At 38.4% G+C, this 20,577-nt stretch overlaps 3 protein-coding genes and 1 long non-coding RNA gene across 6 annotated transcripts; 2 read left to right on the forward strand and 2 right to left on the reverse strand.

Moving 5' to 3' along the window:
* Positions 1–3,257: 3,257 nt before the first annotated feature.
* Positions 3,258–5,274, reverse strand: LOC121773386. The gene is made up of 3 exons (XM_042170237.1): positions 5,148–5,274; positions 4,103–4,903; positions 3,258–3,583 (listed from the first exon to the last, which is right to left on the reverse strand). Exon 2 carries the CDS (start codon positions 4,847–4,849, stop codon positions 4,109–4,111), a length of 741 nt encoding a protein of 246 aa, XP_042026171.1. The 5' UTR covers positions 4,850–4,903; positions 5,148–5,274; the 3' UTR covers positions 3,258–3,583; positions 4,103–4,108.
* A 3,083-nt stretch (positions 5,275–8,357) lies between these two features.
* LOC121774869 (plastidic glucose transporter 4-like) lies at positions 8,358–17,892 on the reverse strand. Of its 3 annotated transcripts, XR_006045044.1 has the most exons (16): positions 17,720–17,892; positions 17,264–17,521; positions 16,963–17,077; positions 16,767–16,834; positions 15,732–15,864; positions 15,539–15,638; positions 15,345–15,457; positions 14,336–14,429; positions 14,081–14,234; positions 13,730–13,876; positions 13,572–13,645; positions 12,091–12,179; positions 11,884–11,998; positions 10,876–11,071; positions 10,428–10,476; positions 8,358–8,695 (listed from the first exon to the last, which is right to left on the reverse strand). XR_006045044.1 is itself a non-coding variant. In XM_042171756.1 (15 exons), the coding sequence occupies exons 2-14, from the start codon at positions 17,493–17,495 to the stop codon at positions 10,889–10,891; spliced, it is 1,617 nt and encodes a 538-aa protein (XP_042027690.1). In that variant the 5' UTR covers positions 17,496–17,521; positions 17,720–17,892; the 3' UTR covers positions 8,358–8,695; positions 10,876–10,888. The 3 variants fall into 3 exon arrangements, 2 of the variants coding, with proteins under 2 accessions (XP_042027690.1, XP_042027689.1); XM_042171756.1 differs by lacking the exon at positions 10,428–10,476; XM_042171755.1 differs by lacking the exons at positions 8,358–8,695; positions 10,428–10,476 and having other exon boundaries at positions 10,728–11,071.
* On the forward strand, positions 8,511–10,111 carry LOC121774870. The gene is made up of 4 exons (XM_042171757.1): positions 8,511–8,641; positions 9,105–9,165; positions 9,231–9,426; positions 9,658–10,111. Exons 1-4 carry the CDS (start codon positions 8,516–8,518, stop codon positions 9,698–9,700), a joined length of 426 nt encoding a protein of 141 aa, XP_042027691.1. The 5' UTR covers positions 8,511–8,515; the 3' UTR covers positions 9,701–10,111.
* Positions 12,582–13,132, forward strand: LOC121774871. The gene is made up of 2 exons (XR_006045045.1): positions 12,582–12,953; positions 13,054–13,132. It is a non-coding gene; the product is annotated as an uncharacterized LOC121774871 (long non-coding RNA).
* Positions 17,893–20,577: the final 2,685 nt, after the last annotated feature.

The following is a 20,577-nucleotide window of genomic DNA, read 5'->3' on the forward strand; positions in this document are numbered from 1 at the left end:
AAATCGGCGTGCTCTTGCCGTTTTTCTCGCCGATTTGCCGCTCGCCGGCTGCAATGGTTCGGCGAGCGGACCGGCCAGTGCCGGGAATCGGCTAGCCGGTCCGCTCGCCGCCATTGTGGATGCTCTTACACTCCCTCCGACAGCCATTACTATTTACTCCACTTACCGATATTTCTTATACTCCCTTCGATCGCCATTAGGAATCTCATTCCTTGGCGACACAAATTTTAAGAAATATTAAGAAAATTTGGTGAAAAAAAAAAGTTAGTGGAATATTAGTCATATTTGTATATATTAGGTTTAAATGAAATATGAGTGAAATAAGTTAGTGTAATGTGGGATCCTATTACCATTTATGGTAAAAGTGAACCGGGACTCCTATTTGTGGACAGACTAAAATGAAAAAATGTAACTCCTATTCGCACGGAGGGAGTACATGCCATTATCTCATTTCCTTTAGTCATAAAATTTTAAGAAATATTAAAAAAAATGAGTGAAAAAAAATAGTGGAATATTAAGTCTCACTTGTAGTATAATACTACTCCTATATTAGTTTTAAATTAAATGTAAATGAAATAAAGAAGTACTACCTTAGTCTCACTTAGAGGTCCCCAATCCGAACCGAACCGGACGAACCGGCCCGGAACCGTCACCGGCGGTTCCGAACCGGAACCGGAACCGTCGGCTGCGGTTCGAACCGGCACCGGAACCGCCGGTTCGGCCGGGCCGGTTCCGGTTCCAATTTTTCGGTAACCGTAACCGCCAGTTCGGAACCGCCGGTTCCGAACCGCCGGTTCGGCGGTTCCCGGCACAATTTCAGGCCTAGTCCTAGCCTTTTCAGAAACCGCGGCCGCCGGATTTGACCGAAACCATGGGCGGAAACCGCCGGTTTCCACCGGCAAAACCGTTGGTTCCGCCGAAAACTGGCGGTTCCGGCGGCAAACCGGCGGTTCTCGCCATTTTTTCCAAATTTTGAAAATTCAAAGGGACGCCTAAACCGACGGTTTCCGCCGAAAACCGGCGGTTCCGGCGGTTTCCGCCGTGTTTTTCAAATTTTTTTTTAAATCACAATTTTCCCCTATAAATACCCCCCAATCCTCTTCATTTCTACTCACCCCATTCTTGTGTAACTGTGTTAATAAGAATTTCTCTCTCAATCTCAATTTCTCTATTCTCCATTTGATAAGTATCTTATTGGTGAAAAAAGTGGGTATCTTTGGGGCAGATGGTACTGGAACACAAATTTATATATGGAATCTGGATGAATGAGGATCAGATTATAGTTTAAAATGGGAAGCTGGGTTCACTGGCGGGAGTTCGTTTCATCAGGCCATCAGGGTGGTATATTCATCTGAGTCCGACGATGAAACGAACTCCCGCCAGTGAACCCAGCTTCCCATTTTAAACTATAGTCTGATCCTCATTCATCCAGATTCCATATATAAATTTGTGTTCCAGTACCATCTGCCCCAAAGATACCCACTTTTTCACCAATAACATACTTATCAAATGAGGAATATCTTTTAATGATCTTCTAAGTCTTTTTTGTCAACACTTGTAAGTTGTAAATTTGTAATTGTTGTAACTTGTAATTGTTGTAACTTGTATTTAAATTTTTCGATTTGTAATTGTTGTAACTTGTATTTAAATTTTTCGATTTGTAATTGTTGTAATTTGTAAATTTTAAGTTGTAATTTGTAATTTTAAAGTTGTTTGTAGTTTGCAATTTTAAAGTTGTAATTTGTAATTTTAAAGTTGTAATTTGTAAATTTTAAGTTATAATTTGTAATTTTAAAGTTGTAATTTGTAATTTTAAAGTTGTAATTTGTATCAATAAAATTGCATTTGAACATCGCTTTATTCTAATTTTATTTATGCAAATATATCTACATATTTTACTTGAATTACAAATTTAAAATGCAAAAAAAAAAAAAAAAAAAAAACCGCCGAACCGGATGAACCGGCCCGGAACCGGGCAAACCTAGGCGGTTCCGCGGTTCACGTGAACCGGCGGTTCACGGTTCCGGAACCGGAACCGGAACCGCCGATCCTTGGCCGGTTCGGTTCCTGTTCCATTTTTTTTCGAACCGGAACCGGCGGTTCCGAACCGTGAACCGCCGGTTCCCGAACCGTGGTGACGTCTAGTCTCACTCAAGATGTTCACCTTTTCTTTTTAATTTGTCACTCTATATTTGAAAATAAACCCCTCTCACATTTCTTCCCATTATACTATTCAATTATATTTTTCTCTGTACTTACTCCACCTAATAACTCTTTCCAAAATTCTTTCTAAAATTTTGTGCCAATCAAGAATGTGGACATATCAAGTGGGATGCAATGAATAGAATATAAGATCATATTCCCATTTAGACAATGGGCGTACTACTATTTAGACGAATTTTAAACATCCGTGCCTCAATGACTAACTCATCACTTCATTTGCAATAACAATGACATTCATATTATATTGTTCATTTTGTTACCGTTTTATTATTATAATTTGTATAATAATTAATTACACCTAATGATTATTCATTAAAGAAGTTGAAAAAAATATTAAAATAAAAATTCACCAAATTTTTAAAAATATAGTAGTATAATTTAAATAAAAAAAATTACATAACCGTAATTAAAATAATTATGTAAGTGAGAATACGTTAATAATTCATCAAGCTTCGAGGAGATCGGAGTTGGGCGTTGACATTTGAATCACTTATTGATGAATATTGCAACTGGTAATCTTAGAATATCATGGATGTACCTCGAGATGGATTTTGAGTGGCGAGTCGAGGAGCTCGAGGCATTGCCCGTTTGGATCCTTCACCCTCAATTATCACGTTGAAGAACAATTGTGGTTGTGTTGGGATGAAATGAAGGGTATATTCTAGTGATGGCAGGAGAGTCAAAGACTCATACCACGGGGCACTCGACCCAGGCACAGCAGTTGGTCAGTTCACTTCTCGAACCCTAAAGATGACAAAGGCGTCTAATTTCGGAACTGTATTCCATTGCTGCAGCAATAGGTCTCAAAGGTGTTGGTCATACAGAAGAAATTTACCAGAAAATCATTTGCTTTTAGTCTCTACATAATTAAGACCAAGTTCTCAGGAAATGGACATTGCTTCTCTATTTATATAACAATGAATATAACCACATACTGAAACTTGATTAAATTAGATCATAGGCCAACGTAACTAAACTGATGGGAGGCCAAGGTAGATTGGAGCAGCATATTACTTAATAATTTGACAACTATGAAAGCAAAAGGAGGTGTTTTCTTCCCATTCCTTCATTTGTACGATTACTCATCCTCTACCTACAACAAAACAACCAAGAATTCCCATGCAAGCAAACCAAGATCCAAGAATGAAATAAAGGATCCACAATGATTTGAAATACTAGTCAAAAGAGCCATTGAAGATTGCTGACATGACTACTGCTAGATTCTTATTCGCAGCAAGCAACAACTATACTCAACCAAAATGTGACTTAACTAACCAAACCTACATATGCTGCAATAATTTAGTCGTCATAAGCCCAAGACCACCACAACTGAAGCTGCAAACTGGCATTGAAGCTTCACCTGGTGACAATAGAAATTGTTCAGCAGACTATAATGTAATTATCAGTAATGCAGTTAGATACATATAATGATTGCTTGATTAACTAAAATTTGACCCCAAAAAGAACGAATAGGACTTACTAGCAGCAGGTATTAAGTTATTCTAAATGTTTTTTAGCAATTGAAAGTCAAAATTTATATCTATACAAACTCTTAATGGGATTACAATTATTACTTAAGAGGGAGTTTACTATGGGTGATAGAATAGATGGACCATACATAATTGAGAATATGAAGAATTGGACGATTATGCAAGCTCAAAATTATTCAGTCCATTAGACAATGTGGTGGATTAGCCTATGTTATTGTTATCCTTGTAAGCTATCACCCAAGATAAACACTTCCTATGAGGGAACACCCAAAAACATGATAAATGTTGTAAGAGATGTGGTGGATTAACCATATGCTCCAAAATTATTCCTGATGCTTCAAACATAATAAGCATTAGAATATGAAAGAATCATGAAATAGGATTCTAACCTCTTATCATCTACGCTTCTTCCCTTCAACACTCTTCCGTGCTGCCTCGTTGATCTTCTCACTATAGCCTTCAATTGGTGGGGTCAGTGTTGCCATAAATCTATTTGCTGGAAAAGGAGTCAAATCCGGGACTAAAGCAGCTGCTCTCAGATGCTCAGGCAATGCCTCAATTGCTTCTTTCTTACACTGCAACAGCAGTGTCTCTGCCGCCCGCCTTGCTCTATGCTGCCTCATCATGGTCCTACTATACTCCTTTGCAAGCCTTCGTCCGTCCTCAACACTCAGATCGTACTTTGGGATCTTATCAGCATCAACTAACCCTAAACTAATATAATCCAAACCCGAAGTTCCTATGATCCAAGGTGAATCAAATTCATCCGTTTGTTTCTTTAGCTTCTCTTTCGCCTGCTCGTTCGCCTTACTTATGAGCCCCATCATCTCTCGCTCGGCTTCCCTCTCCTTCTCTTTGGGCTTCAAGAACCTCAGTGGTGCGGTGGTAGTCAAACATTGCTCAACCATTTCATCAAAATTGCTCTTCTTCCTCGGCCCTTCTTTCTTAGTTGGATCGGGTGGTGACCCCTTTTTCGTAGTGACCTTCGATCGCTTCAACGGCTGCCCGGTCTTGATCTTACCCTTCCCCTTCGCAGTGCCACTGACAGAGCATCTCTGAAGGAGCTGGTAGCTTATAGAATAATCCAAGGATGAGGTCAAAGGCTTCAATTTCTTGACAACAGTAGAGCTCAGCATCTTTCAATCCAAGAACAAACCTCCTTTTCGCTTAATCGGCGAATACAATTAGACCTATTCCAAAGATGAATGCACAAATGTTCATCAAATTGTCGCCATATCAAAAGGTATTAAGCACAAACGAAGCAGTGTGTTCAGATTCTTCAGAAATCGCTACTAGCAAATGCAACTAGATCTATAACATTTCATAGAATTACTAACGAAATTGCAACAGTGTGCGTTCAAAAATTGCGAATAGCCATATGAACACCTCATAACTTCAAAACAAAAATTGTGACTAGCCATATTAATAACTCACAATCGGAGAAGACCGGCGTTAGAGATTAAGGCGTGAATGAGGCGGTGCTGAACAGCAATTTGTTCAGAGAAGGAAGCCCGGCGAATTTACTAGGGCTTTTTCTTTTTACTAGAGCAATCTCTTTTCTCTTTCGATAATTTCAGGCCCAATAATGATGTATACGTAGCCCATAATTTATTTTCTAAATTTTTCTACGATCAATTTTCAAAAAATAGACATATTTGTTAGTATTTTGAAATATTTTTAAAAAGATTGAGCTGCACAAAAGGGCTGTAACTTTTCGCCGCGTAACAGCAGAGATCCCTAACATTTAAAAATCTCATCACATGTATCTAACAAAACATATGATCACAAACCTTGTGTTTTTTGCCATTTTCCGGACGAAAATGCCCAAATGGGCTGAATGGCAGTTTAGACTATTTACCTACTAAACCTGCACCCTATGCTGCATATAGTCTGCATGTGTAAGAGCTGTCTTGTCAAACAGAATAGACACTATTTTTCCATTCTCCTATTTTCTTTCATCTTTTCCTCCCTCTCTAAATGATTTCATTCGTCTCCAAACAGAATAGACACTTTGTTTCTTTCATCTTTCTTCTTCGTCGGCTTTCATATTTCCCTCTCTAAACATAATAGGCGATTTTATTTTGTTCAGCATCTGGAATTTAGGGGATTTCATTTGTTCGGCATCAAGAATTTAGGGGATTTTATCTGGATTTCGCTAAATTTAGGGTATCCACAAGGGTTTAGGCAATTTCATAAAGAACTTTATTTTGCAATTGTTGGTTGAATTTTTTTGTTGTAGGGTTACTGTCGGGCATCTGAAAAACTATTTTGCAATTGTTGGTCGAATTTTATGGTTGTAGGGTTACAGTCGGGGCATTTGGAAAATATTGCAATTCTTGGTTGAAGTTTACAGTTGGGCATCTGGAATTATGATTTTAGTTTTTGTGCTATGTGCTATGTGCTATGTTTCGGCGAAATTGCATTGCTGATTTGAATTTTGTACTGTCGAATTGAATTCAGGTCGTGTTGCAATGTCTTCTTCTTCTTCTTCTTCTTCTCAATCTTTCGGTTCAAACTTCAATTGGAATTGGCCTCGTCCGGAAATTGTGAATTGTAATCACGATCTTGAGGCTGAGCTTGTGACATCTAGGACGGCTGCTAACCCGGGTAGACGTTACTATCGTTGCCCAATATGGAAGGTTAAAATTATGTATTTTGTTCGTTTTTCCATTAATTTTGTTGGCAGAAAGATTAATGCGAAAGTATTATGCAGGAAGATTATTGCAAGTTTTTTCGATGGTTTGATGCGAGTCTATCCCCAAGCCAAGACAGTTACTTTCAGAGAGTGAAACTTGAGCGAGACCAATTTGAATATGAACTTCGAGCCAAATCGCTACTTGAAGGTGTTCTGCAAGAGAAATGGCGCATGAAAACTGTGGAGTTTGAAGCATTGAAGTTACAACTGGGCATGAAAACTGAAGAGTGTGACGCATTGGCGCTAACAATTGGTAAAACGGCAACAACTTTCCGACAGTTAAAAATCACAATCTTGTTCTTATGCATTGTAATTTTTCTACTGTTATAACAAAGCTATGTCGTTATCTTCTGATGTTGATTGATTACGCTTTGTTTTCATCTATGCCTGAAATCATGAATGAGGTTACGCAACTATGACTGAAATCACAAACTATGTACACAAATGAATACAAACCGAGGAAGTACTCTATCAAATGTCTGATGTTGATTGATTACGTTTTGTTTTCATCTATGCCTGAAATCACGAATGTAGTTACTCAACTATGACTGAAATCACAAACCATGTACACAAATAAATACAAACCGACGAAGTACTCTATCAAATGCCACCAAAATATGTCATGATATCATTTCCACCAAAATACTAGAGTAATTTGTTACAAACTAGTCTGTAACATACATAACATACATATCATATCATCACTGCCACCAAAATATAACAACTCGTCGTTAACATACACATCATATCAACACGGCTACAAAATATTGTTCACCCATCCCAAACAAACACAAAGTTTTTAGAGTAAGTAAAGCCCGTCAATCTTGATCACCGCGACGGCCACATCTCTGAGGCTGAGTCCTGGTCCGAGTGCTTGGTCCCGGATCCGAAACATTAGGCTGCAACAATTAATAGTATAGTAAGTATATATGACAAAGCATTGTGTACAAGTAGAGAATATAGTTGCAGATGCTTATTGCATAGTATGAAAATGTGGTGAGATAGGTTATGCCAGACGAAAATGATGAAGTGAAAGTGGATGAGAGGGAAATAGGAAAGAGAAACAACCGGCTATGTGTTTTGTAATTCACAAAATTTTTGAAATTTCAATGCAGGTCGTCTGAAGCGGCGTCTACAGTGGGAAGATAATAGAGGACAAAAGATATGATGTTTCTGTCACATCAATTGCTTTCGCCGTCTCGTCAACAGTACATGCAGCAGGTGATGCAGTGGCGGCCATACAAAAGGGCGACTTTGCCCTTTCAAGCCCTGAGGGTGTTATGGTCCGAAAAAACACGGTTTGTGATTATATATTATGTTAGATACCTGTGATGGGATTTTTAAATGTTAGGGATCTCTGTTGTTACAAGGCAAAAAGTTAGGGCCTTTTTGTGCAGTTCACTCTTTTAGAGAGAGAGAAACTTGTTAAAACAAGTGGTGCGAATGAAATGAAGTTCAACGAGCCGTATTTATAGACTTTTAAACAAAAAAAATTAAAAAATCCGGACGTCCGCGCGGGCGTCTGTCGTCGTGTCTCCGCAACCCGCGGCGTTCCGCAAACGTCCATAGCGACGTCCGCACGGACGACGCTACGGACGTCTGCGGAACGCCGCGGAACTCCGGTGTCCACAGCGGACGTCCGTATCCGTCGCGACCTTGCACAATGGCAGACGTCCAGCACGCCGGTCGAACGTCCGCCGGAACGGGCGCCATTGCTGATGCTCTTATATAATATATCAAAAATTAACTCGTAGTACTCCTAATTATTTATTCACATAAGATTAAACAACTTATCTACTCCCTCCGTCCTATGATAATTGTCACTCTTGGTGTTAGCACAAGTTTTAAGAAATGTAAAGAAAAATTGGTTGAAAAAGTTAGTAGAACGTGTGACTTATTTTTTATATTGATTTTATAATAAAATATGGGTGAAGTGAATTAGTAAAATGTGAGACCAAATTTATTATTTATGATAAAAATAAAGTGAGACAATTATTATTAGAAATATCAAAATGGGAAAGAGTTACAATTGTCGTGGGACAGGGAGTAATTTTTAAACAATCATTCTTCTTCCTCTATACTATTTTCGAAAATTGCAGTAAGCGAAATGGAAAGGGAGAGCCGAGAAGAAGCAGACGAAAGGAGAGAAGCAGCTATAGCCTCAGCGGCGTGTTTACGCCCCAATTTCAAGCCCAAATCTGGAATTACTGAAGCGCAGCTCTCCAAATTTCAGGTTCCCCATCAACTCTTTCAATCCCTCTCTTCAATTTGTATTAAACTGCAAACCCTACAAAACAATAGGTTTTGACCATCAATCTCCTTATTGTTGTCTTTCCTTGTGTATTGATCCTGTGAGACTCCATCCTCATGATTAAGTAGAAACATTCATATTTATTTCTTTTTTATGAGTTGGGCATTTACAATTATCTAAATTCTATCAATGGAAAAGATGCAGTTGGGAGTAGAGTAACCAATGTCTTGATTTTCATTTACATGAGATAGCAATGAAATCCTGGTTAAATTGCTTACCCCTTATGAACATGAGATGAAACTGTGTTGAAAATTAATTGAGTTAATGATTTACACTTTTTTTTCTCTCCTTTTTTTGTACTATTGTTTTTAATTCATAATCATATATGGTTACTCTGTAAGGTAAGCAATGATTTCAGGTTCTTTTTTCTTGTTGTGATTGTTAGGAATTGCGCAGGAGGCGTTTACAAATCAAAGCCAAATCTAAAATACACAAGCAAGACAAAGGTGCATAATGTTCTGTGCTTCTTCGACGTTTCATTGATCGGTTTCTGATTGTTGGTGATATGCAGGAGCTAATGGGAAAGGGAAAACCCACAAGAAGCCGGTTGAAATTCAGGAAAGCTCCGATCAAGAAACAAGTACACCTACTATGAATGGCACTGCTGATTTGAAACCAGAAAACAACAGACTGGTGAATGTATCGTCTGAAGTAGACAATGTAGCAAGAGACACAGCTGTGAAAACCCGCCAGAAGTTGTTTTGGGGGTATTCTCAGACTCCCATTCACATTTACTTGTCTATTATCATGCTCATTTAACAATCGGGGAAGATAGTGGTTGAATTAGGAAATGAAAGATACCTGCATCAGTTGATGATACTAGTGTATTAACCTTTGAATTAGGAAATGAAAGAAACCTGTATCAGGTGATGATAACTGTATTGACCTCTGAGATTATTCACTTAGATCTGAATGCTCTTTTTTTACAAAATGTGTAGGCTTGACACGAAAGAGAGGTGGGAGAGGAAGTCCAACATGTGAAATTGCTACCACAAATTTTTATGTGAATCAATCTTTTACGTCCGGTATCTGGTGGAGTTTTAAGGAGAGGGGGATGCAGCAGAGATTGTGTCGATTGTACAAGGTTATCTTCCTCAGCTCCAAAGACGATTATGTGATTTACTTCTTTCGTGTTTGTGGTGTTTTATCAACAGCTAGCCAGTCTCCAACTAATGGTAAAGGGAGATCAAGCTTTACAAAGTGAATCGCATATGTTTGGTGAGATGCATACCTTTTGGCATTGTCAGCATTTTAATGGTCCACATTTTGGATGCTTACAATTGTCAATCGAACAATTTTACTCATGTGATGCCATGTTCGTGTATCCATTTTCTGATATGATAAATCACATTTGGCCTATACAAGATTTGGATTCACCATAATCTTACCGTATTTGTGTGTGTACTGTATGAAAGTACTCATATTTGGATAAATTTTTTTTTTCTAAAATGTAGATATCATTATGCTAATAAATGGAGACCAAGTTTTACAAAAAGAATATACAGAGCTTATTTTATAGAAATCGTATAATCCTAAGTCCTAATCATTGATCACTGTTAAGTTCCTTAATATCTGGGAAAGTAACAAATGAAGGCAAGTTTTTGTTAAGTATGTGGAAAGTGAATTAATTACTTAATTAAGGCAATTTTGTATAGGTATTCGGGTACACTGTGTACCTGATACTCAGGAAAATTCTTAAATATGATACCTGCTCCTGACTTGCATCCCGACTTTTACAGGTAACGAGTATCGAATACCTGCACGGGTAGTATGTATATAGTGTTGTGTTGTATGTATACATAGTGCATTGTGTGTGTAGTGTATGTATATAGTGTGTGCACAATTCATTTTAATTCAATTTCATACTACTATCAATTATTTAAATATAAATCCGATTCCAATTTCCATGTTACCAAATGGAGCTTATATTATTCCTATTCCTATTCCAATTCCTATTCCAATTCCAATTCCAATTCCAATTCCAATTCCAATTCCAATTCCAATTCCATGTTACCAAAGGGAGCTTATATTATTCAAAATGTAAGTGAACAACTCTGTCCATGCCATGTACGTCAAACTCCTCTATAGTCCTAGCTGGAGTTGGCATAAAAACAACTTAAGTTACTACAATAAAAAAAGTTCACACACATACATACTAGGAAAAATGTGTCAAACGGCGGGGCTTAAAGCGCGTTCAATTTCCTCCAAGGAGCGCCCCTTTGTCTCCACGACATTGCCAGATATGTACATAACTGCAAGGAGACACACAGAAGCGAATCCCAGGTACACCGTGCTGATTCCAAACTTAGTTACAACACTCAAGAAGTAGAGCCCAATCACAAAATTCGATATCTGTAAATGTCGGAAATATGGTTACCTAACATGTAGTAAGAGATAAACCCCAAGTAACAGACTATTCAAAACTCTGATTTTGTGCCATTACAGAATAGTCACTGTTTTTAACATGTGTCATATGATACAACTTATTTAAGTTGGCCTTGTTATTTTGTATGGGTAATGGCTACATAATGAGGTGCTTAACGTGGCTCGGTCTCCATGAAGACATTGAGGCACGTATACACCTAGTCCCAATTAGCTAAGCTCGGAATCATCTAATTAAACATTTCATCCAAACCTAGCAAATTCATGTTTTCTTTGTTCAGCATATCCATTACTTTTTTTCTCTAAAGTTCTTGTATGTTTTGTCCTAAACTGACCATTGTCAGGATTATGATTCTTATCTTAGGTCCCATCTTGTTAGTAGTATATGCAATGTAGAACGGCAGAAGCAAATTTCAAGGCATCTATTGTTTAGATCATCCAATAAACAACTTAATCAATAAAAAATGTTGGGTCATTTAATTGCCTTTTTCTCTCATTTTCAAATTTTTTGATGGATCTTTTGACTAATCTCAACAAAGTGCTAGTTCGTAAACCTAAATAGTAGATAAGACATCCAAATAGAGTACAGGTGCACCAGAGCAAGTCAAAATGCTCACCCACAAAACTCAATGAAACTCTACTTATAATACCGTGGCACTCCTATTCTTTAAACCAAAATTTTCATTAATACTTATTGGTGGCAGAGGCTGCTCCAATATGAAAATGAAGCATATGAAAAATAAAAGAACAAAAAAAAAACATTTCCTTAAATAATTTCGTACCCAATGCATGCCCAGAGATAATGCCACTGCTTTTGCTCTGATTCGAGATGAAAAGATCTCCGGAAGTAGGAGAGCAGGCACAGGACCAGCACCGAGAGAGAAAGATAATACGTAGCTGTTTGACAAAAAAGAGACGTGTTGATTACAAGACAGCATTATCACTACAACAAATACAATAAACATGACCTGCCAGAAAACATCACTTACAGAACTGTCCCAAGAACAGCAAGTGTTCCTGAATATGGTGCCAGGGCCTTCCAAGTAAAACTCAAAGAAAGCAACAACATCGAAGCAGCCTTTCACAGAAAATTAATAAAAATAATCATTCAAAACAAGGGAAATAACTAAAGCAAGAAAGTGGAGACCACGTATTAAAAAAAATACTTGCACAACCAAAGTTCAATAAACAATTCAAGTTAATGCAGCATAGAGTTTCGGATGTTCACGTTTCAAGTTGAGGCAGAATCGAACAAGAAACCTACAAAATATACAACTTCCAGCTATAACTTCCATATGGTACAAAGCAACAGATTTTTCAGATTGCTCCAAGTTTTTGTTGTCATTAGCGGACAGATCAAAGAGCACAAGCATCATGAAATAACTAGATCAAGTAAGGAGTAAGGACTACAGGAAGGCAACACCTTGGTCTCAATCGGAGTTGGCCCACAGCAATACAATGACCTAGCACTAGCAGTAACACTGGCCACCTATATAACACGGATACTTCACTTTGTTGCCGTATCGCGTATCGGATACGTATCCGATACCGATACGCGACGGATACGCGACGGATACGTATCCTGGGCGTATCCGCGGGATGGGCCGTATTGGGCCGGGAAACCTCAGATTCGATACGTATCTCGGTGGATACGGCCCAGTTTAAAGCCCATCTAAAGGAGCCGGCCCGATAGAATTAACGGGCTGGACCAAAAAGCCCATTTGTGATGTAGCCCATTGCAGCTGGATGAACAAATCTAGCTCTATAAATAATGATGCTCTATACAATATAAGATTCCACACAATTGAGAAAGCCGCAGCTAGGTCAAAAACTCCCCGCCTCCATAGATTCGGTATGTTATAATTCAGTTTTATGTATCTATTTTTGCCATCGCTTTTCTATGTTATAATTCAGTTTTTTGCTCCCCCAATTCAATTCAATTATAATTTCAGCAGTATGGCATCTCCAAATCTGAGTGCTACTGCTGCTAGTTCTATCATGTTATTTTGAGTGTAATAGACCTTTAATGTCTCTATGTTGAATTAGAATATCTATTTTGTAATTTATTTTGCACTATTATTATTTATTAAAAAAATAGTTAAAACGTATCCGCGTATCGGGTTGTTTGGGAAAGAGCCGTATCCGCGTATCCGTATCCTTCGGATACTGATACGCGTATCCGTATCGGTGCCGCATAGCTGGCCACTTACTTTGCTTCATTCTAGTTCCATTCAACCAGTTACCATAAGTTGTTACAAGAAAAGTTCAATTGACTCTTCTAGCAGCAACTTGAGTCAACCATTTTGGAAAAGCAAGAACTCATGCCAAATAGCAAAGCAAGTTGTACCTAATCCCCCCTCCCCCCCCCCCAACCCATTGGCCCAGGGTGGTTCCAAAGAACTTATGTCATAATTCTTCAAGAATACTCAGAAAAGGCTCATTATTCAGAATCCTACAAACTAAAACATACCATTCCAGCAAAGCTTGTAAGAAGAAGGCTCTTGCGTCCTTGCTTGTCCATCAATGAGGATGCAACAGTTGTGCCTAGAAGAAGATTTACCCAATAAGGAAAAACACTTGCGGCCCTAAACAACCCAACGTTTTACAGATTTTAATGAAAAGACTAACCAAATACATTTGCAGCTCCAACCAGAGCACTGGCAGCAACATCAGATGTTATTCCAGCACTGCGAAATACTGAAGTTGAGTAATAAACAACAGCATTTATCCCAGCAAGCTGCTGGAACAAGAAGAGAGCCGCACCTACACTAACAACTACATGGAAACATGTGACGAGTATTAGTTTTCAGCAGACCCAAGAGATCATTATTTAAGTTTCTATAATTCAGAATGCAATCAGTGATTGGGACAACAAAAAAAGAGAACACCAATATCCAAAAACAGTATTGATGAATCAGATCCATATTTGATAAATTTAAATGAGGTCAAAATGAACAGTTCAATAATGGAAAGATGTACTTTTCCAGTAACGGCTGCTGAAAAGATCAAACCAGCCTGCTTCTGGTTCTGTGGAACCCTGTCCTGCTGCAGCCAAATCCCTCATAACCTCAGAAACTCTTTCTTTCCCATATAGCCTTCTAATAGATACTTCGGCATCAGAAATTCTTCCTTGCTGCAAACACAAAACGGGATTGTTTAGCACTATCGACAAACTATCACAACAAATAGGCAGCCACAGAAGCAAGGAGGTTGCAATCAAGTTCACAATGAAACCTGATAAAGCCAACGTGGACTTTCAGGAGAAAATGCCATTCCAAGTGCGAGTAAAACAGATGGAATAAGTGCAACACCAAACATTGACCTCCACCTAATACAAGGGTAGAGAGAGATAAGACAATCAGTCAAAATGTATGAGGATAATCTTCTTCATGTGAATAAACCTAGATATTATGAAAGATTAAAAATCATATTACACCTATGAATAACAATATAAGATTCATAAATGAAGAAAATTATGACTGGTAAAATTCCTTTGAAATCATCAAATTCTAGACCAGTAAATTGGTCATATGCTTCAGAAATTATTTCAGTTGGGCTTATGTCCAGATATATTCTCAGGGTGTCTATGAATTGAAATACACATGAGGGTACTGAAAACAAGCATAGGATCCTATATGAATTCAAATACAACAAGATGGTACTGAAAACAAACATAGGATCCTACCCCATTCTTTAGATAAAGTCAAGACAGCTAGAGAATTCTAATTGCCTCTGTCAAAGTAAAGAAGCTTATACCAGATAAGAGTAAAGAGACACTATAGAAAATTAGGCTAGATTGATGTTATCCAGGTTCATAGACTAAATCCATCCGCATACTACGAAAAGTTTCGGGAATTAATGCTCTTTCATTCTAGAAGCCCATCATGCATATCTGGCAATATGAGAGACACCATGTTGCTTCAGATAAATAAAGAGAACAATAAATAAATGACCATAAGCTCATGATGCTGTGGTGATACTCAAAATGACAAGAGGTGTTCACTGTTATCATCTTTGATTTTTTTAAACTGACGATAAAATAACTTAAAAAAAGAAGGGTAATGAATTCAAATGGCAAATTGCACACTACTTTTGACTCCATTTGTACAAGCGAAAAAATATTGGCTATATCTTGGAATTGGAAGACAACCTTAGTCAAATTATCTATTTACGCAAATTATTCCAGTCAAGCATGAACTCCTATTTCCTGTTAAGAATGAATTCGGGAAGGATAATTATTTACCACAGAGGATTCCCGGCCAACGGTAGACCAGCTACCAATGCTGCAAGAATTCCAATACATATAAATAGCTGGTTGACAGATCCGAGTGTACCTCGGATTTCAGTTGGTGAGATCTGACAAGAGAAAGAGGGTTAGGGATGTAGTAAAATCTACTAATATAAAACATTGACATGCGAATTAAGAGAAATTGGTACCTCAGAGATGTAAAGTGGCACAATTGCAGAAGAAACACCAATCCCAATGCCAGCAAGTAACCGACCTATTATCATTGTCTCTATATTCTGGGCAGTGGCACTGCAATGAGAAGAAATTTTAGGCATTGTTTTCCAACCCCCCCACTTAAAGATATTATCGAAGAAATTGTATCCTCCATTTAAAAGTATTTACCAAAGAAATGCTCCTACAGCAAGTGGAACTGCATCCAAAATAAAAGTCTTTGTTCGCCCAAACTTATCTGCCAATGAACCTCCAGTAAACGAACCAACTGTGGCACCAGCAAGAAGTGTGCTAACAATCCAGCCTACAAAGAAACAAAAGGCACAATGGTTGATTCATATAATAACATAAAATCCATGCCCACCAAAGTAGCTCTCCAAACAAGAATTACAACTGTATACTGAGAGTGAGTGGGTATTTGGTAATCAACCATATCCTGAGCAAAAAACAACATATACTGTATCAACAGCGAACCAACCCCTGCTGGTCAGGCTGTTGTTATCAGTATAATCTTGTTAAAGATATGGAGTATCAATCTACTGGTCTAATCTGTAGGATGCATAAAAGGATGATAGGTTAGACAGCCACAGCGAAGATATTTCCAGCACAGTTGAAATGACCTTTCAAGCAGAAGGAATCGACAATGTAAGGTAATTCAGATGCCAGTAACAGAAGGTTACAGATTGGAGCTACAGGATTAAGCACACACATCCTTTCTACATTTATTAAGCTGAAGATAAATCAAAACTCTAGAGATCACTCACTTCTGATCAATTAGATATATTCTCTCAGTTCCTATCCCTTAACATTTAGGGTGCATTCTCTTGGGTTGTAAATTTTTCATGGGAAAATAACGAAAAGAAAATTTCCACCCATTCTAGTTCCTCCATTTCACTTCAATGAGGGATAATATTATCACACCAATAATTCATTTTAACATTATCCCTCATTGGATTATTGGAGTGAAAAGGAATAAGAATGGGTGAAGGAGGGAAAAGAAAGGATGAAATTAAGGGGTGAGGATTTTCATTTCCCTCCTTTTTCCCTATTAAAGATATACAACCAAAGAGAACAACCCTTACAGAAATTAGGTGTGCTAAATCCTAGATTGCATCTTTATCCTTCTTCTGATCATCTTTCTAACCCTTTATTAATCAATTACAAAATGGACCTCATAAGTAAAAGAGGAGTTCAACAACAGCTTGCCTTGCAGCACCGTATTCTCTGCAATTCCGAGATCCTTAGCAAGGTACTCGAGAGCTCCATTTACCACTCTGAAGAATAAGTGTTACAATAGATCAAAACAAATAAGCTTCCGAAAATCTAACTCCAAAGCTATACAAAATTGTATCTCGCTCAAGCAAGGAAGTGTTGCAAAAAATCAGCTAAGAAAAGAACATACCCTAGATGATATCCAAATAGAAATGCTCCAAGACAAGCAACACCAACATATGGCAACACAGTACCAGACGATTTCACCGGGATTTTCACAGGGGCGTCATTCTCAATATCTCCTTCTGCATGATTGTTATTGTAAGAAAACACTAATAAACCAACAAAGTAGCATCACTGATCCATATTTCCATTCCCTAGTTTAAGGCATCTACAACAATGTTAGATTCCCCAACTGCATCTCACACAATAGCAACATTTCTACTCCTTGCAAGTGTTAAAAAACATGAAATCAACCAAAAATTACGAACCAGAAGCTTGAGCTCTGACTAATCTAGCCTTGGCGGATGAACCGAACAAACTCTGAATACTACCTCCCGTTCTCCCCATTGAAGTCGAACCACCGCAGCTAAGCCTCAAAGCGTCGTTCCTCTTCGTCGCGCGAAGACTGCATCCTACTCCAATCGTCGATCTCGTCAAAATCCCGCGGCTGTGGAGGCTGAAGCACGATTTTGTGTTGACGGTACACACGGAAGCTTCCATTATAACACTAAACTGACTCGTCAACGCTGAAATTCATAAAAGTCCAAATCAGGAAATAAATAGTGTTTATAAAATGCAGTTCGATGAGAGTCCGCAGAAGTAATATTTATGCGCGCTAATTACGCACAACCAAAGCGATTCATATCAATTAAATCGCAAATCACCATAAGATCAACACTGTGATCCAAATTCTCGCAAAAACACTGAGATAGATGAGCTATTACCGGTAGTGGTAGCGACGGCGGCTTGAAGCGGAGAAAATCCGGTAGATGATTGGTGAATGGTGGTGGTTTTGGCGGTTTGCGGTGTAAGCGTTAATCGAATTTATACGTGGATTGTAACGGATGAGTTGGCAGCTTACTGCTTTGAGGAAACCGGAAGCTATGACTGGTAAAAAAAATCAATCATAGATTTGTTTGGATTTTTGTGTATTTTAACCGCGCCACATCAATCTTCCCAACACGGAATTACCAATTTACCAATGAGCCAAATAGAATAAAGTTATGGATAAGGCTGTACAGTATCTAGTTATATGACAACAGACAATTCGTGATAACATTGGTGATGATGTATTATAGACTATATAGATTCCAATTACAAAATTTTCATATTTATCTATCTATCGATTACACTTGCAATATAGATTAATTAATCGAATATACTGATAGAAATAAAATTTTAATACTTGCACGGCTCTATAATTTCTCTGAACTGTCCATTTCTATGCTTCCTCACCTCATTCCTAGTCTGTCTAATTATAAGTGGGTACATTCTAAAAAAATGGAATTTTTGCAAACAAAAGATTTATTAATTATAATGGATCATATGATTCATATCAATACTTTACATATAAATTTTAACTTACTTAATTCATACGCCCAAATAAATTAGGTTATTTATTTCAAAATATATAGAGTATTTTGCAAAATCAAATGGCAAGTAAAAAGGGAACACATAAGGGGAAATATTGTATAGTGAAAAAAGAATATATAAATTTTATATTCTACTCCACTTATTATTAATTGATTATAAGGTAGAACCATGTGAATTTCTATCATGGTATCATAGTGGGTCGTCGACTCATGAATTGAAATTTAACCGATCCATCAATATATTTGAATTGAAACAGAAAAGTGATAAATCTAATAGTAGTATATATAGGTTTAAATTTGATATAGTTCTATGGAGAACTGATGGACTGAAATTCTATTTGACACAACAATATATGTATATCAAAGCATGAAAAAAACTTCAAATTATGGTCACTTTAGTATAGAATTGGTCAAAATTGATTAAAAAAACCTCAATCCCTGCAAAATTCACGTTAAGGAGGATACTGACAAATGAACATAAACAAATATGACATTTATGTAAAAAGAGATTCATAAAAAATATAAAAAGATAAATAAAACCATTTATATAACTGTATAAGTATTATGAGTCTACTTATTATCAATTTGTTTTAAGTTGCAACAAGGTATGTTAGAGCACCCACAACCGTACTCTCGCCAGCGAGCACGATTATGGGCCCGACCCCACTTTTTCTGCCTGCTCTCTGGCAAGAGCACAACACCCATAGTTGTGCTCTTCCGCAAGGACGGGCACAATTCAATTAAACAAAAACATTTCCATAAAATTAAAATTCATTAAAAAACCACAATAAATATTACAAATTATAAATAAAATAAAAAAGACATAATTAAAATCCTAAAAATTAAAAAATACATAATTAAAATACTAAAAATACCTAAAATAAAAAATTACATAATTAAACTCCTAAAAATTAAAAATTACATAATTAAAAGCTAAAAATACCCCCGTTGACGACTACTCATCCGGCGGCACTACTCTCAATTGTCTTTGGAGGCCCAATATCATGGCCTCGTGCGATCGAAGTTGCGAGGGGGTCATAGTGGACCTATCGGCCATATTGAGTTGGGCCAAAAGCTGCCACAACGAGTTGGTGGGGGGTGGAGGTGGCGCATATGGAACGGGAACGGGAGCAGGAACTGGAGCATCGGCGGTTGCAGCCGCGGCTCGACGGTGGTTGGCCGTCGCCTTCTTCCTTCCTTGCCGTCGGCGTTGGGAACCGCTCGAGCCGGCGTCGGGGCTACCCAAGTTAGCTCCGGCGAGTTGGCTAGCCACTTCTTCGAAGCCGGCGTCGGATAGGGATACCGACCTTGACCATTTGGAGGAGCCGTTAGAGAAGGATGTTACGCCTCCCATATACTTCGGGTGCGTCCGCGTCTCCTGCCGAACGTTGAGGTACTTGAACGACTTGTAGTTCATGGATTGGTAGGTGCTCAACGCGGCAGTGATGATTCCGACCTCGCTCCGGCCACTCCCCACATTCCGCTCTTCCTGGAGGAAATAACCATTGAACTTGCCAATTTCATTGTTTGCTCGGTAGATGGCGTTGCACACCATACTCTCGTTGCGCTTGATTGTTCCCGGCGGCCAATTTTCATTGTACCGGTGAGCGATGTGCAACCAAAAGTGATCACCGGATTGGTTCGTGCCAACCACCGGATCTTCGGAGATTTCCAAGTACGCCGTGAACAATTTATCCATCTCCGCCGGAGTGTACGGTGTGCGGACACCGCGAGTAGGAGGAGTCGGAGTTTGAGTTTGGGAGGGGGCGGTCGGCCTAGGCTCCGGTGTCCACCCGTATCGCCCTTCGGGGGCACCTTGGTCGTCGATTGGGTATGGCCGGTAGCCACCCGGAACGCCCGAACTTTGGGTTTGAGGAGGGGCCGAATATTCCCTTTTCGGACTAGGAAACGGTTGTGAACCGAACCATTCAGGGTTCCAACCGTGGGTGGGCGGGGGGTCATCGCCTTGGCCGGACATTGTTGTGTTGTAGGAGTGGAAGAAAGATTGTGAATGGATATGGGAGAATGAAGATGAGAATGAGAATGGAAATTAGAGAGTGTAGATGAGAATTGTGTAGTGTGGGTGAATTTTGGGTGTGAAAGTGGGGTATTTATAGATGAAAATGTGTATTTTTGGGGGAAAAAATAAAAATTAAAAAATGATGAAAAACGGTAAAAAACGGATATATTTTTTTGGGAAGTGGAATTTT

The sequence above is a fragment of the Salvia splendens genome, chromosome 17, assembly GCF_004379255.2.
Source record: "Salvia splendens isolate huo1 chromosome 17, SspV2, whole genome shotgun sequence".
Lineage (NCBI taxonomy): Eukaryota > Viridiplantae > Streptophyta > Magnoliopsida > Lamiales > Lamiaceae > Salvia > Salvia splendens.

Bases quoted from the DNA above. Each gene is read 5' to 3' on its own strand.
- LOC121773386 (XM_042170237.1), bottom strand. From the start codon at position 4,849: ATGCTGAGCTCTACTGTTGTCAAGAAATTGAAGCCTTTGACCTCATCC.
- LOC121774870 (XM_042171757.1), top strand. From the start codon at position 8,516: ATGGAAAGGGAGAGCCGAGAAGAAGCAGACGAAAGGAGAGAAGCAGCT. The intron at 9,166-9,230 runs GTGCATAATGTT...GGTGATATGCAG, and splicing joins AATACACAAGCAAGACAAAG to GAGCTAATGGGAAAGGGAAA. The intron at 9,427-9,657 runs GTATTCTCAGAC...CAAAATGTGTAG, and splicing joins CGCCAGAAGTTGTTTTGGGG to GCTTGACACGAAAGAGAGGT.
- LOC121774869 (XM_042171756.1), bottom strand. From the start codon at position 17,495: ATGGAAGCTTCCGTGTGTACCGTCAACACAAAATCGTGCTTCAGCCTC. The intron at 17,078-17,263 runs GTTCGTAATTTT...ACAATCATGCAG, and splicing joins AGTCAGAGCTCAAGCTTCTG to AAGGAGATATTGAGAATGAC. The intron at 13,646-13,729 runs GTTAGTCTTTTC...ATCTTCTTCTAG, and splicing joins TGGAGCTGCAAATGTATTTG to GCACAACTGTTGCATCCTCA.